The sequence below is a fragment of the Phycodurus eques genome, chromosome 18 (genome assembly GCF_024500275.1).
Source record: "Phycodurus eques isolate BA_2022a chromosome 18, UOR_Pequ_1.1, whole genome shotgun sequence".
Taxonomy (NCBI): Eukaryota; Metazoa; Chordata; class Actinopteri; order Syngnathiformes; family Syngnathidae; genus Phycodurus; species Phycodurus eques.
In genome coordinates, this window is record NC_084542.1 from 4,060,946 (window position 1) to 4,076,126 (window position 15,181).

Genomic DNA, 15,181 nt, shown 5'->3' on the forward strand with positions numbered 1-15,181 from the left:
CAATCCAGCATAACCTGTGGCTGAGAAGGATAAGGTGAGTGGAATATGTACAGTAAATCGGTGCGCAAAGAAGATAGTAAGGCTGCTAAGGATGGCAAAGTAGCCACTTCTAAAGCGATAAACTGAGAACGAAACCTCCATCAAGTGTCAAATATGCAAATATGAGATGTTTACAGTGAGTTTGACTGAATGATAAGCTGAGCAGACTGTGGCGCACTATCCATTTTACAGTCCAAAGAGCATATCTGTGTAATTAATTCGGGCAAAAAAAAAACCCCACGATCAAGCGAGCATAGCATTCTTAGTTAACAGGGGAATAGGTAGGAGGAAGCGCTAGCCTTTTGGTTACATCTAACGTGAACAAGGTTAAGGCATTGCATTTATTATTTATTATTATGTTAACTATGGGTGGCACGGTGGACGACTGGTTATAGCGTCTGCCTCACAGTTCTGAGGAGTGGGGTTTAATCCCCGGTCCCGCCTGTGTGGAGTTTGCATGTTCTCCCCGTGCCTGCGTGGGTTTTCACCGGGCACTCCGGATCCTCCCACATCCCAATAACATGCATGGTAGGTTAATTGACAACTCTAAATTGCCCGTAGGTGCGAATGTGAGTGCGAATGGTTGTTTGTGCGTATGTGCCCTGCGATTGGCTGGCAACCAGTTCAGGGTGTACCCCGCCTCCTGCCCGATGACAGCTGGGATAGGCTCCAGCACGCCCGCAACCCTAGTGAGGAGAAGCGGCTCAGAAAATGGATGGATGGATGGATGTTATCTATGTCCCTTTCCCTGGCCCAAGCACATTTTGCAATTACACATACACAAGCACATGCACACAAAATAGACATGTTGGATGATGAATGCCGTTACTCCGCTCTCCGGTTATTATTGATATCCGCCACGTCGCATAAAAGAAATAAGAAAGAACAACTCAAAGTCAAAAGCTGAGTTTAATAACTTGATGCAGATTGTGTAACATGCTACTAGGCATATTTGATGTTGATATTTGAGATATGATCTGATGGCAAGTCAGTTTGTGCGTATGTATTATTTAGGCTAGTATGCTAGCTAATACTTTTTATGAGTCTCGTGAAGGTTGTTTGTTCGTGTTAAATAATTTATCTAATGAATACAGTTGTTTATGTACCATAGGTTCATGATTGTATACATGTTTGATGGATGGTGTTGATGCTTTATGATCCTCTTCATTTTAAGTGATTTGGGTTGGGGATTACCTGTATTTAGTGGACTTCAATTATTCCCTATTCATGGCAGGGCTCGGTCTCTATCCCACACAAATAGCGGGGGTTTACTGTAGCAGCTTATCAACACAATACAGTTTACTGATATATATATATATATACAGTAAGGACATTAAATTGAACATAATTGAGGCCCTCGAAAATTGTTCCAGTTTCTCTCATGCCCCCTTTGGAAAATTAATTGGCCTCCCCTGTCCTTGACTTTCTATAAATTAAGAGATACTGCATTTCAAAGGCTGCGATCGGCTGGCGACCAGTTCAGGGTGTACCCTGCCTCTCACCGAAGATAGCTGCAACAGCACGCCCGCGACCATATTGAGGATAAGCAGTACAGAACATGAATGGATGCATTTTCCATTCATTTAATAAAAGTTAATGCAACATTTTTTGTTGCTGATGTGTCTAGCTCTGGTTGCTGCGTTCAGTGAGGTATGTTTTTCAGTTTCCCATGACTGCTGAAGCAGTACTGATTTGATGTGGCAACCGACAGCGCAATACCAAGGTGAGCGCACCCTAGCAGAGCCGAGTAGGTACCGTGAGGTGGATGAGGAAAATTAGTTAACAGAGCATATGCTCATTTTTTATATCAGTGTGGCTGCATGGTCGTGTGCACGTGTATTGGTTTTTGCCCCCATGAATCTGCGTGTCCTGATATCGTAAGATTGTTGCCAGACTCACTCACGTCTGGAGTGGGGAACAATGGATGGCTCAGTGGATTCCATCTTTGGCTCATCGTGAAAGCGACTAACACAATGAAGAGCTGATCAAATGTGTCAGTCAGCGGTGTATGCCCAGCCCAATGAGACTAAGCAGCAGTCAATTGCATAGTTCTATTACAGCTTTCATAAAGGTCCCAGCTGTCTTCCTCAGCATCATTATTGGCTAAATTAGCCATCCAACCACAATTCAAGGTTGCCCACCGACTGTTTTTACTCGGTGGCATTTCTCTCTCTCTGGCTGTTTGGAAATTAGATTGTGTGCAAGGCCACTTTTGGTTGAGTTCAGGGTGGAATAGCATCTGTGTGAAGCACAGCTGTGCCAAAATACACTCTCAGCATGACTGTGGACTCGTTATAGGATTTGTTATAATGTTACTAAATTGCTTTGCTATTAAAAGTGAATATTATTAACATGCATTTAGTGTCACAGCGGTTTCCTGGTAACATTGTGTATTTCTTCCCCATGTAGTGAAAAGTTATTTATTTTGAACCCTTTTCATGCACTAGGAACCGTATTTGGTAGCCTCAGTGGATGATGAAAATGCACCCAGCACATTTGTCCCACTCAATCAGAGACGCACAATAATGATAATAATGAAACATAATGACATTATAATGGCACGTCATTGGCACATCATTGGAAACGAAGCATCTGACATGGTCACTGTGTAGTGCTTTGTCTTTCTGGTGAAATAACAAATAGAGCTTCCCAATATATCGTTTGAGCATTGTCATCACAATGCATGTGTGCACAACAGTCACATCGGAGGTTGCTGTGTCACATGCGCAATGTTGGTGTATTGATATGCAGTCAATCAACTGTAATATTAACAAGTGACCAGCAAAAGGACTGGTTGGACATGGAGCAACCTCGAGTGTTATCTACTTTTTTGTTTGTTATATAACTATAATGAGGACACGGGAAACAATTATAGGCCTGGATTAACTGTATCTCTGTTCGTATTGTGACAATTGAATGCATGTCGCAACAGATTACACTTTGGGGAGGGGAGAGAGCCACAGCATTATTGACAGGACAAACTTCCGATGTATACGAGTTTTGCCAAAGTAATGCACTCAAATATAGAAATATATATTAAAACATAGGTGTAAAATAACAGAATGATTAAAAATAAAAATTAATAGTGTTAGGAATGTGCTAATGACTCTACAGTACAGTAGGCATGAAAGACTACAATATGTGCCAGCTGGAACTGAATTTGAATCATTCATATTTGAATGTCTACACTTGAATAATTGCATTAAAAATTGAATTTATATAAACACATTTCAATCTGTTTTGTTTAATTTGAAACATTGCATTTAAATACTGTACCTGAATAGTATAATTTGAAATTGAATTTATTAGTTTGTAATTGAAGTCCAATAAGTGAATATCAAATTATTTTAACCGCAATTAAAATTAAAATCGTATATTTTCACGTTCAGTTTGATCATTTCAGATTCAGTTCGACAAATTCAATTTCAAATTAGCTGTGACAGACATCCGGGGACTTTAGGAATAGCAATCAATCGGCGATACACAGATCTCCTCTTGGGTATATCAGCGCCTTTGTTTTTTAGGGACGCTCCGGAAAGTCAATCTTCTAACCTTAACATTTATATCACCTTTCCTTAACCTTTGTGGAATGCACTTTATAGTCAGAGAGAGATAAAAAGGTGCTCCTTTTTTGAATATAGAAAAGGACAGTGTATTGTCGGAACATATCACACCGACGTGACGAAGTCGTCTTTCCGTTTTTTGCCCAACATAATGTCATCAAGGCATTAAACAGACGGCACTGTTTCAAATGAATTTAAGGGGTTTACATGAATGAATTGTCGTTGCATCCGTTGTCCATTTTCTGGACTTTGATGTTTTCCACCAAAGACAAAGCTGTTAAAATCAAAGGTTAGAGGGCTGACATTTTTCCACACACACATATTTTAGCGCATATTTTAACTTCATGTCTGGCTGGACTATTGCTCAATACTACAGTGCATTTAAATACAGGTAGACTTCATACAAACGAACAGCAGCTATAATAAGTATTTAAGACGTCACCATTTTTTTCATTAAATATATTTCCAAAGGTGCTATTGACATGAAAATTTCACCAGATGTTGGGAACAACCCAAGTAATCCATACATACAAAGAAAGTAGAACAAATAAACTCAGAAATTAAGTTGTGTGTAATAATGTGAAATGACAGTATTAAAGGTAGGAGAAGTATCGAACCCGCCAAGTGGTACTTATTTAATACTTTGTACAAAAGCCTTTGTTTGCAATGACAGCTTCAAGACACCTCATGTATGGAGAAACTAGTCGCATGTCTTGCTTTGTTGTGATTTCTCCTCCAAACGTGGTGTGCATTATGGAATCCAAACAGTTCAGTTTTGCTTTCATCCAATCAGACTATATTCTCCCAATATTTAACTGTCTTGTCCAAATGTTGTTCAGCAAACTTTAAATATCAGCAATAGGGTCTTGTGTGGTGAGCGTGCATACAGGCCATGGCGGTGGAGTACTTTACTCCCTGTTTTTCTTGTGACAACAGTACCTGCTATTTCCAGGTCTTTTTAAAGCTTTCCACAGCTGGTCCTCGGCTCTTGGACAACTCTTCTGATTATTTTTTTCCCACTTCTTATTATTATGGCCCCAACCGTGCTCACTGGAACATTCAGAAGCTTATATATGTGCCTGTAACCAATACCATCGTTATGTTTTGCAACAATTGGTTTGCGATGGTCTTGAGACTGCTCTCTGCTCTTACCCATGATGAAATGTGTCTTGACTCACACCTTGGTAATGACACCTTTTTGTCAACCATTAATTAGGACTGAACCAGCTGATATTCATTTGTACTGGCAAGGGGCTGAATTGCTGTTTGATTATTGATCGATTTAATGTGTTGTGCTGGCTTTCCATGCCTTTTTGCACCTCCTTTTCTTCATGTGTTCAATACTTTTTTGCCTGTGTCCTTTCACATTTTTTACACACAACTTAATAGCTGATCTTATTTGTGCTACTTTCTTCGTATGTATGGATTACTTGGGTTGTTCCCAACATCTGGTGAAATTTTCAGAAAATTGTAATGTATTTTTTTCCCTAATATCATGCAGCCTTAATAACAAGCCGACTTTTTTAGGTAGGGTTGGTATTGATTTCCAAAGTAGTGTTCATCAGAAGGCTACTTGCCCAGGTCCATAATCATTATCGCAATGTCCACCAGTACCAGTGTTGCCACAGTTACCTTGAAAAAGTAACTTACTTTACGGATTCCTTGAGCTTAAAAGTAACTTAGTTACTTTACTGATTACTTGATTTCAAAAGTAACTAAGTTAGAAAAAAGTAATTTTTTAGTTACTTTCAGCAGCTACCGAGTGGCAGGAATATCACTTATCCACAGTACAAATAAAGCATTAGCTTAACCGAACCAATTACTTGGTAATATACGCCACACAAGTTACAGAATGATGTCATCAACATGAACTAATAACTAAAGTCTTAGTGTAGTTGAAGGCACATTAAATGAGCAACTTAGTGCAGACTTGACATGACAAATATAGTAAGTACATAAACATGTAAACAAGCACACCATTCTCAGTACACTTCTCGAAAGACTCTTAACTGATAGCTTAGCTAGATGCTGATTGTGGTCCATAAAGGCAACAACCGCGTGCGTGAGTTTGTACGTGCGTGTACATTAGTGTATTGGGCACACACACACACAAACACACACACACACACACACACACACCAGCATAATTTTGATGCGAAGAGCAAGAAAAGGTGTCAAAATTAAGCAACTCTTTAACTAGCAAAGCTCTGGGTGATTGACAGGGGGAAGAAGCACTTACTTACGTGAAGTCAGCCGTGCAGCGCGTTAAACCAACTCACATTCCGGACTACAATGAAGTTGAAAGTTCTCACTTTTCATTGTAAATATTATTTCAGATTAGAATTGAAAGTGGCGGCACGGTGGGCGACTGGTTAGAGCGTCAGCCTCACAGTTCTGAGGACCGGGGTTCAATCCCCGGCCCCACCTGTGTGGAGTTTGCATGTTCTCCCCGTGCCTGCGTGGGTTTTCTCCGGGCACTCCAGTTTCCTCCCACATCCCTAACACATGCATTAATTGGAGACTCTAAATTGCCCGTAGGTGTGACTGTGACTGTGAGTGTGAATGGTTGTTTGTTTGTATGTGCCCTGCGATTGGCTGGCAACCAGTTTAGGGTGTACCCCGCCTCCTGCCCGATGACAGCTGGGATAGGCTCCAGCACGCCCGCGACCCTAGTGAGGAGAAGCGGCTCAGAAAATGGATGGATGGAAGTATTGAAAGTCCTTCAGTGAGTCAGTCCTGTATGACGATTTATTACCACGCACTTCGGTATGAATAATTAACCCACAATGCATTGCATGCTTAACATGCCAGTAATATTGTATTCTTAATGTGTAAATAAAAAATTAACAACAACCAAATACACTTTTTACTAAAGAAAAGAAAATAATAGTGTGGCGACAGTGAAATCGTGCATTTCTTTGCAGTTTTACGGTACTGTACCGTCACTGTGCATTGTATAATAAACAATCACCTCCCAATCACTTCGTTGTGTTTATTGATCAACGAGTGTAATGTTATTGAACTGCTAGCCTGTTCATTGCATGAGTCATCAGCCACAAGTTTGAGTTTGATGAGAAATATAGATTAGATGACACAGAAGTAACTACTGTTGTTAGGAAGAAGTAACTGTAGTCTGTTTTCTTACTTTCCAGGCCTAAATAACGCATTACTTTGCCATGTTACTTTGCTCGTGATGCAAAATGGCAGCATTTTGGAGTAACGCGTTACCGGCATCACTGCCCAGTACAAACAGCAAAGGTTCACCTGGAATAGCGTAAACATGTAGTTAGAGTACTATGTACTTTGTGATACTGTACAGGTACTCCCTAGTTAATAATCATGTCAGCATATTGATGGAGAGCCTTGGGAGTGAATGGCCACCAGTCCATGGTAAACCCCACCGAAAGTCAGCTGAGATCATGTGACATTCGAACCAGTAACCTCTGTCAGGTGGACGCGCCAACCACAAAACAAAACTCATTCATGTTATAACATCATATTGACATAAACAGGGTCTCATCGCTGGTGCTACCATAGCATTATAAATATCCTGAATGCCCTGTCAGAGTTCTAAACTGGGTCCTCTGGGGTTACCATGGCAACCATTAAAATTATTTTGATCGTACTATAAGTAACTCTTAGCGTGCCCATTGAAATTGAAAATTGTAATAATTTAGCATAAAAGTGTTCTACCTCGTAGTAAGGCATGTATGTCGGGTTGACATCCTCTTAGAGGAGACATATAATGAAAAATTTACTTTTAATTGCTTGTATACAAGTACTGCCTACCTATCAGGTAAAAAAAAAAAAAAAAAAAAAAAAAAAGTTTGTTATCTGCCTATTTCTGAAAATGAGTTCATGAGCAAGCTGGTAATTTTCGTAATAACCACCAACACACAGTTTCCTCTGCCCGTGACCTGACTAATTAGAAGATCCAGAGCCACTTCCAAGTCTGCTGGACTATAAAAACTATCATTCAGAAGCACCATCATGCAGGTTGAGTTTTGTTGGATGCAAAGGTTAGTGTTAGGTAAAGGTTTTAGCTTATGGGAAGAGGCACATACTTAATTGCTTGGTAAAGTTCTCAACGCGATGACTTGGGTATGTGTGATCCACGCACCAAATGCACACAGTATAGTGTAGTGTAGTAGGAAGTTTTGGGGGAAGGTGCTCAAACCAAATAAAGGGCACCCTTCACCAAAAATATTTATACGATTAAGGAAAAACAGTAGTATATATTTAAGTTACGTATTTATTTCCATTAACACAATCAACACAGTCAATAATGCAACTATTAACTGTTATGTGCTATAGTTAGCAAAGCACATTTTTTAAACTAAAAAAGTAAAGTATGACCATGACCTTTTTTTTTTTTTTTTTGTTATAACCTCTGGTCCTCACAAGATGATGAAAATATGACTCATACACACATTGCCTCTCAGTCATAAACTCCTTTAGATTGTTTCACTGATCTGATGTGGAGAATCCCCTGGATTCATTTAGGATGGATAATTAATTTCCGTTAATAGATTCACAGCGGAATTCACGCCGCGCTCATCCCCTTCGATGTCTGCAGGTTTCTGATAACAATTCATTTCATTTAAGCAAGATTTGATAAGTAAATGGGCTTTGCATCTCACGTCAAACTGATGATTTTAAGTCAAGGAGCTGTGGGAGGGAAGATGTGGTTCACGAATTTCAGGAAGATGTAAGTGACTATCCTATTTACAGGGGGAAAAAATAGACCACTGTAAATGTATTACTTATTAACTTACTTTAGATTTTGAGCGTGAAGTGTCCATCATTGTATCATAAGTCACGGAGAGATTTTAGGCATGTAGCCAAATGTGGCGATATTAAGATATAAAGGTCACTAAAATCTCACTGAAAAAGTTCTCTCTATATAAAAGGTTGATTTTCAAAACATCATACATCATTCCTCAGATATTTCCTCAGGTTGAAGAGCCTGTCTAAAAAAAAATGACATCCAAATGATTTGTATTTTGTGCTCATTTGCTTCTGTCAGTCACTGTGCTGAAGTAGATGTCGCATTTATCACATGATGGACATGTTCTATTAGTTCATGACTTTTGCTGTGCTGTGAACGCTGTGTAAGAGAGAGCCCAATTAATTTCCTGACAAGTCGGTCAACCAGATGAAGCCCTTGTGAGCCTGGGACATGTTTAAGCATGAACTTGGCGAAGTTTTACATCATGAATGATGAATCACTTTGTATTAATGGCACCAATTTTCCAGATACACTTTTTTACCACCCTCTTATTGACAAAAAGTGCTGTGGGACTTTGGGAAACTTTGGGAGGGAGGAGGGGTGCGGGATACACCCTGAACTCGTCGTCAGTCAATCGCAGGGCACATAGACAAATAAACCATTCACACACATGGATGATTCAGTCATTAATTTACCGAACCTTGGAAGGCGGAGTACCTGGAAAAAATACACACAAGCACAGGAAGAATGCGCAAATTAGACATAGGAGACTGTAGCTTGGAGGCAGATGTGCTAAGCACTCGTCAACTAGTCCAAAAATGATGATTTTTTTTTTTTTTGTATAAATAATGTATCTTTATTCATCTATCTATGCCAGTGACAGATAGGGCCTTGTGGAGGGAAACTCTTCACAAAGTTGAAAATAATAAAAGATAAGCGTAGGCAAGCGTAAGTTAATAGTGAAGTAAAGGCAATGAACATGACATTTATCGAAACAAAAAAAACAAACAAAAAACAATTAACAAGTAGCGACAATAAAAAGCTAACATCCTTTACACAGCTAATAAAATGGTCGGTAATATTTAGTTCACCTGTTGCATACATGCTGCCCGTGGGAAGGAAGTTCTTCCAATTATGATCCCTTTTCTTCAGTGTATACCTTGATCAAAAAATTGTAGACTCACATTATATTTACTGCTGGAGACACAGCAGTAAATAATTGGCTGAGACCATCTCAGCTGTTAAAAATCAAAAGCAAGGCAACAATGTTAAATATATGGGAAAACAGTAACACATCAGTGAAGTTAAGTGAGGTAACTGATGTGTCTCATGCATTTCACACATTTAACATTCTTTTTAAAAGTGTCAAAAAAACAAACATTGACCACAGTTAATAGTCAAATGTGAACACTCGTGGTGGGACTGAATTAACATTTTTATCCATCCATCCATCCATTTTCTGAGCCGCTTTTCCTCACAAGGGTCGCAGGAACATTTTTATTAATTTTCAATTTTTATTTGAATACAAATATTTGACACAGTAAGCAATGTTTTTCCCAATTCAAACAACTTTTGATCAACCAATAAACTCTAAGTGTATAATAGTGTAGTGAACTCAAAATTAAATCAACATGAAAACATTCCAGAAGAGTGGAAATCCTAAAAGTATACTTAACCAAGAGTAAACACACTAACAGTTTACTACAAAGTCCCATTTCTATCATCAAAAGTGATAAAAGGATCTTAAAAAATGCTGCTGCAATGTAGTTAAATATTTTTATTAAGGTTAAAAATAAAGGGCCCAGCCTAGTGGCCGGGCCTGCACCCATGGGGCCCGGCCGGGCACAGCCCGAAGGGGTAACGTGGGTCCCCCTGCTCATGGGCTCACCACCTGTGGGAGGGGCCATAGGGGTCGGGTGCAGTGTTACCTGGGCGGTGGCCGAAGGCGGGGACCTTGGCGATCCGATCCCCGGCTACAGAAGCTGGCTCTAGGGAAGTGGAATGTCACCTCTCCGGCAGAGAAGGAGCCCGAGCTGGTGTGTGAGGTCGAGAAGTTCCGACTAGATATAGTCGGACTCGCCTCCACACACAGCTTGGGCTCTGGTACCAGTCCTCTCGAGAGGGGTTGGACTCTCTTCCACTCTGGAGTTGCCCACGGTGAGAGGTGCCTCTGGATTGGCAGACTGGGGTGGTGGTCCCCCTTTTTAAGAAGGGGGACTGGAGGGTGTGTTCCAATTACAGGGAGATCACACTCCTCAGCCTCCCTGGTAAGGTCTATTCAGGGGTGCTGGAGAGGAGAGTCCGTCGGGAAGTCGAATCTCAGATTCAGGAGGAGCAGTGTGGTTTTCGTCCTGGCCGTGGAACAGTGGACCAGCTCTACACCCTCGGCAGGGTCCTTGAGGGTACATGGGAGTTTGCCCAACCAGTCTACATGTGTTTTGTGGACTTGGAGAAGGCGTCCGACCGTGTCCCTCGGGGAGTCCTGTGGAGGGTGCTTCTGGATTATGGGGTACCGAACCCCATGATACAGGCTGTTCGGTCCCTGTACAACCGGAGTCAGAGTTTGGTCCGCATATCCGGCAGTAAGTCGGACTCGTTCCCGGTGAGGGTTGGACTCCGCCAAGGCTGCCCTTTGTCGCCGATTCTGTTCATAACTTTTATGAACAGAATTTCTAGGCACAGCCAAGGCGTAGAGGGGGTCCGGTTTGGTGGCCTCAGTATTGCATCTCTGCTTTTTGCTGATGTTGTGGTTCTGTTGGCTTCATCAAGCCGTGAGCTCCAACTCTCACTGGAGCAGTTCGCTGCCGAGTGTGAAGCGGCTGGGATGAGAATCAGCACCTCCAAATCTGAGACCATGGTCCTCAATCGGAAAAGGGTGGCATGCCCTCTCCAGGTCGGGGATGAGATCCTGCCCCAAGTGGAGGAGTTCAAGTATCTTGGGGTCTTGTTCACGAGTGAGGGAAGAATGGAACGGGAGATCGACAGGCGGATCGGTGCAGCGTCTGCAGTGATGCGGACTTCGTATCGGTCCGTTGTGATAAAGAAGGAGCTAAGCCGAAAGGCGAAGCTCTCAATTTACCGGTCGATCTTCGTTCCTACCCTCACCTATGGTCATGAGCTGTGGGTCGTGACCGAAAGAACAAGATCCCGGATACAAGCGGCCGAAATGAGCTTCCTCCGCAGGGTGTCCGGGCTCTCCCTTAGAGATAGGGTGAGAAGCTCGGTCATCCGGCAGGATCTCAGAGTACAGCCGCTGCTCCTCCGCATTGAGAGGAGCCAGATGAGGTGGCTGGGGCATCTGATTCGGCTGGCTCCCGGATGTGTCCCTGGTGAGGTGTTCTGGGCACGTTCCACCGGGAGGAGACCCCGGGGACGACCCAGGACAAGCTGGAGAGACTACGTCCTTCGGCTGGCCTGGGAACGCCTGCCCCCCAAATGTCTGCCCGCAACCCTAATGACAAGCTGTCTCGAAAACAGATGGCTGAAAGGATGGATGGATGTTGAACTGTTTAGCATATGGTGACGTTCTGTTTCCCTATATTGAGCCAAGGCACCCATTTTACATACGAAAAATCTCATGGCACACCACCAAACAAAAACAGTGATATAATGATGATCTCGTCTCAATTTACTCATAAGTTGACTTTCTTAGCGGGAAATCTGATCCTATTTAATTGAACTCAAAGCTGATATAAACACAAGAAGCAATGACGCTACTTATTCTGTTGTATGAATGGCAACAGGTGGATACAGAGATTTTTTTATTTTTTTTTTGTACGGTATCTTCCGCCATCTAATGGAGGAGCATTGTTCTGCCTTTCACTGCCTTTTGCTGTTGATGAAGAAAAAATATATATTTGTTATTAATACCTAAACTTTTGGGACAAATAAAGTCAAGATTCCCGTGGCACCCCTGATGATCTCTCACGGAACACTAGGGTACCACGGCACCCTGGTTGGAAATTGCTGACCTGTAGCATATTGAATTGGCTTTGGCATGTTTCATGAAAGCTTCCTTCCATTTTTCTGCATATGGCCATGCTCTAAATCAGGCGTGTGTCCAAAATCCGGCCCGCGGGCCAAATGCGGCCCACGTTCAAATTTCCACAAGTCAGCTGGGTAGGCCCCACCAACTCACCCTTGACCCTAATGAGCTGCTCTACAAAATGGATGGATGGATGCTTTGTACTGTCTCACCCCACCCATGTCAACTATCTGTATTAACACAAACTGCTTCCTTCTTTCTACAGGCGTGCTTGTTGGAGTGCAAGGGTCAGGTCTCCTCCTCGCTCACCTGGGAGTTGTGTGAAAGCGCCCTAAAGCTTGCCATCTACCCTCCATTTGCCGAGGAAGGCGCCCTGCTCAAAAGCACGGTGGGAGAGCTGCAAATGACCTCTCTGGATCTGACCTCTGATAGTGAACTGCAATCTGCAGCCGCGCAACCTTTCCAAGAGGAGAATGAGGACCTGGATGAGGCCCCGTTTGAGCCGCGCCGTGTCCAGTATGACTCATCTCTGCTCGAATCCTCGGAGGCGGGGGAGGACGTGCAGAGTCTGGCTCTCCATCTGGATGACGGAGAAGGCGAGCAGAGGGAAAGTGGGAATGTCAGCGAGCAGGATGAAAGCTCAAAGGCCGTTAGCTTATCCAAACGCTTTGGCGGCTTTCAGCGGGGCCGCCACGGTTACAGGAAGTTGATTGGCTCCCCCGCGAGACACCTACAGAAGCGTTACGGAGGCTTCATAGGCGTCCGTAAATCTGCCCGAAAATGGAACAGTCAGAAACGGGTCAACCAGCTGCTCAGGCAGTACCTTGGCATGAGGAGCAGCCGCAGCGGCCGCTTCAACATCTACCCGGTAACAAGAGTGTGGAGGCAAAACAAACTGTAAACATGTTGCCCAAAATCCTGCTCCGCATACCTCAACCAATCATCTTTTCAACAGTCTGAACTGTGACTTCCTCCATTGTCATCAGCTCTTTGTGTCCAACAAGTAAAACAAGGAATGCTTTGACCATGATCAATATTTAACATGCCGTCCTGTGAAATAAAAGAATTAGAGAAGTGCAATTGAATATATTTTTGTGTGTCGGTGTAACGAGAGAGACAGGGCCAAATGAGATTGGAAAAACCAGGTGTGACTTTTGACCGCACTTTCATGAATGGTACTTAAAAGTCATTTGCACTTTAGTTTGGGAGCCCAGACAGCCCAGCCAGCTTTCATTAGTTGTGTTGAATAAATTGAAATGTCGAGACTTGGGAGTTCAATATTCTACTCTTGAATTGGACCTAATGCTATCTCCCAACTCAGATGAGTGGAGTCAGTCTGGAATTCACTTGTTTTTAGCACGGGCCACATTGTACATTAAGTTGCCGTCAGGAAGCCGGTTTTCACCGTGAAACCACATGAATGCATAATCGCTAGGGGTGTCGCAGTCCCGGTATGTCAAAAAAATAAATAAATAAATAAATTAAAAAAAACACAGTTCGGGATCAGTATGTACCTCGGTTTTAAGTTCACAGTTAAGGTTCACATACGGTACAATCAGTGAACCCAATGCAAAACAACAACAACAACAAAAAATGCATATATTTTGTGTAAACAGGAACAAATTTAGTCACAATCTTTACAATGAAATGACTAAATCAGGGGTGTCAAACTTATAAATTGTTTTCAAAAGGTTGCTAAATGTGTATGAGGAAGCTGCAACATTTTGCAACCTTTTGAAAATGTTTAGTGGTGGCTCCCCTTCCACTGGAGGAAATTCAGTCAGAGCTCTCTGCTTCTTACGGGCATCCAACAACGGCGTTATTTTCATAATGTCTGACAGGAAGTGGACAGGCTTAAACAAAACCTACAAAAAACAACAACAACAACCTTCAGACAAGTATTTAAACTACAAACTGTGAATGTTTCTAAATTTCTGGAAAAAAGTCAATTATTAGAGGATTAAATTCAATTGGGCTCATTACTTACATATTACATATTTGCCCCTGCATTTGGTTATCATTGCTTTCATGGTAAACTTTCACGGACCACATAAGATGACATGGGGGGGCAGGATCCGGCCGGGGGCCTTGAGTTTGACACCAGTGCTGTAATTGGGCTCACACAGATTGTTACACTGTTAACAATCATAGTTGTCCCCCCCCCCCCCCCCCTGCTATTTCTGCATCATAAATTAAAGACAAGCGATCGAATTGTTGCTTTTTCTACCTGACAACTCAACAAATTGCATCTCTTTTCGAAATCTCCCAAAAAACAAAACTTTACGGTACCCTGGAGTCTTTTAAGGTGAAATAATACTGCCCTCTAGTGCCTGAGAAGGATGCATGCTGCCAACAGCGTGCAATAAAGTGGATTTTATTCCACCCCACACACTGCAATCACGATGAAATTATGAAGCACAACAAACCATTTGCTCTGAACTCTCTTATCTGTGGAATGAGACGGAAATTACACGGTTATCTCCTGGAACTTTTTGCCCTCCGAAGATTATTAGGGAGTTTTGCCAAAATGACCTTATGTTTTCAGCTATTGAATTCTCGAGGGAAAAAAAAAATATTCATTGGTTCGTTAGTAGATTTTGCCTTACAGCTAGTAATTAAACAACTCTAACTGTGATGTTGCAGAAATCAAGTCACAGGTCCAACATATTGTTATACGGAAAGGAAAGACTCATTTGTACTGAGGTCAGTGGAGCTGGAAATGGCCTGGGCCTGTCATTGGGTGTGTGGCACACCGTGGAAAGGCAAAGGAGTTTTAAATGATGCCATCTTAATGTATCTTTTAAGAGCAGAGGGGGGGAATTAACGGTGCATGTCAGCCACGGTCATTATTGTACAAAAAAAAAA

General features: G+C 42.2%; 1 protein-coding gene across 1 annotated transcript in view; it reads left to right on the forward strand.

Moving 5' to 3' along the window:
- pnocb (prepronociceptin b) overlaps positions 1-13,396 on the forward strand; it is a 34,385-nt gene extending 20,989 nt beyond the window's left edge. Inside the window, exon 3 of the mRNA XM_061704528.1 lies at positions 12,582-13,396. Coding sequence (XP_061560512.1) covers positions 12,582-13,217 — 636 coding nt within the window. The 3' untranslated portion in view covers positions 13,218-13,396. The remainder of the gene's footprint in view (positions 1-12,581) is intronic.
- Positions 13,397-15,181: the final 1,785 nt, after the last annotated feature.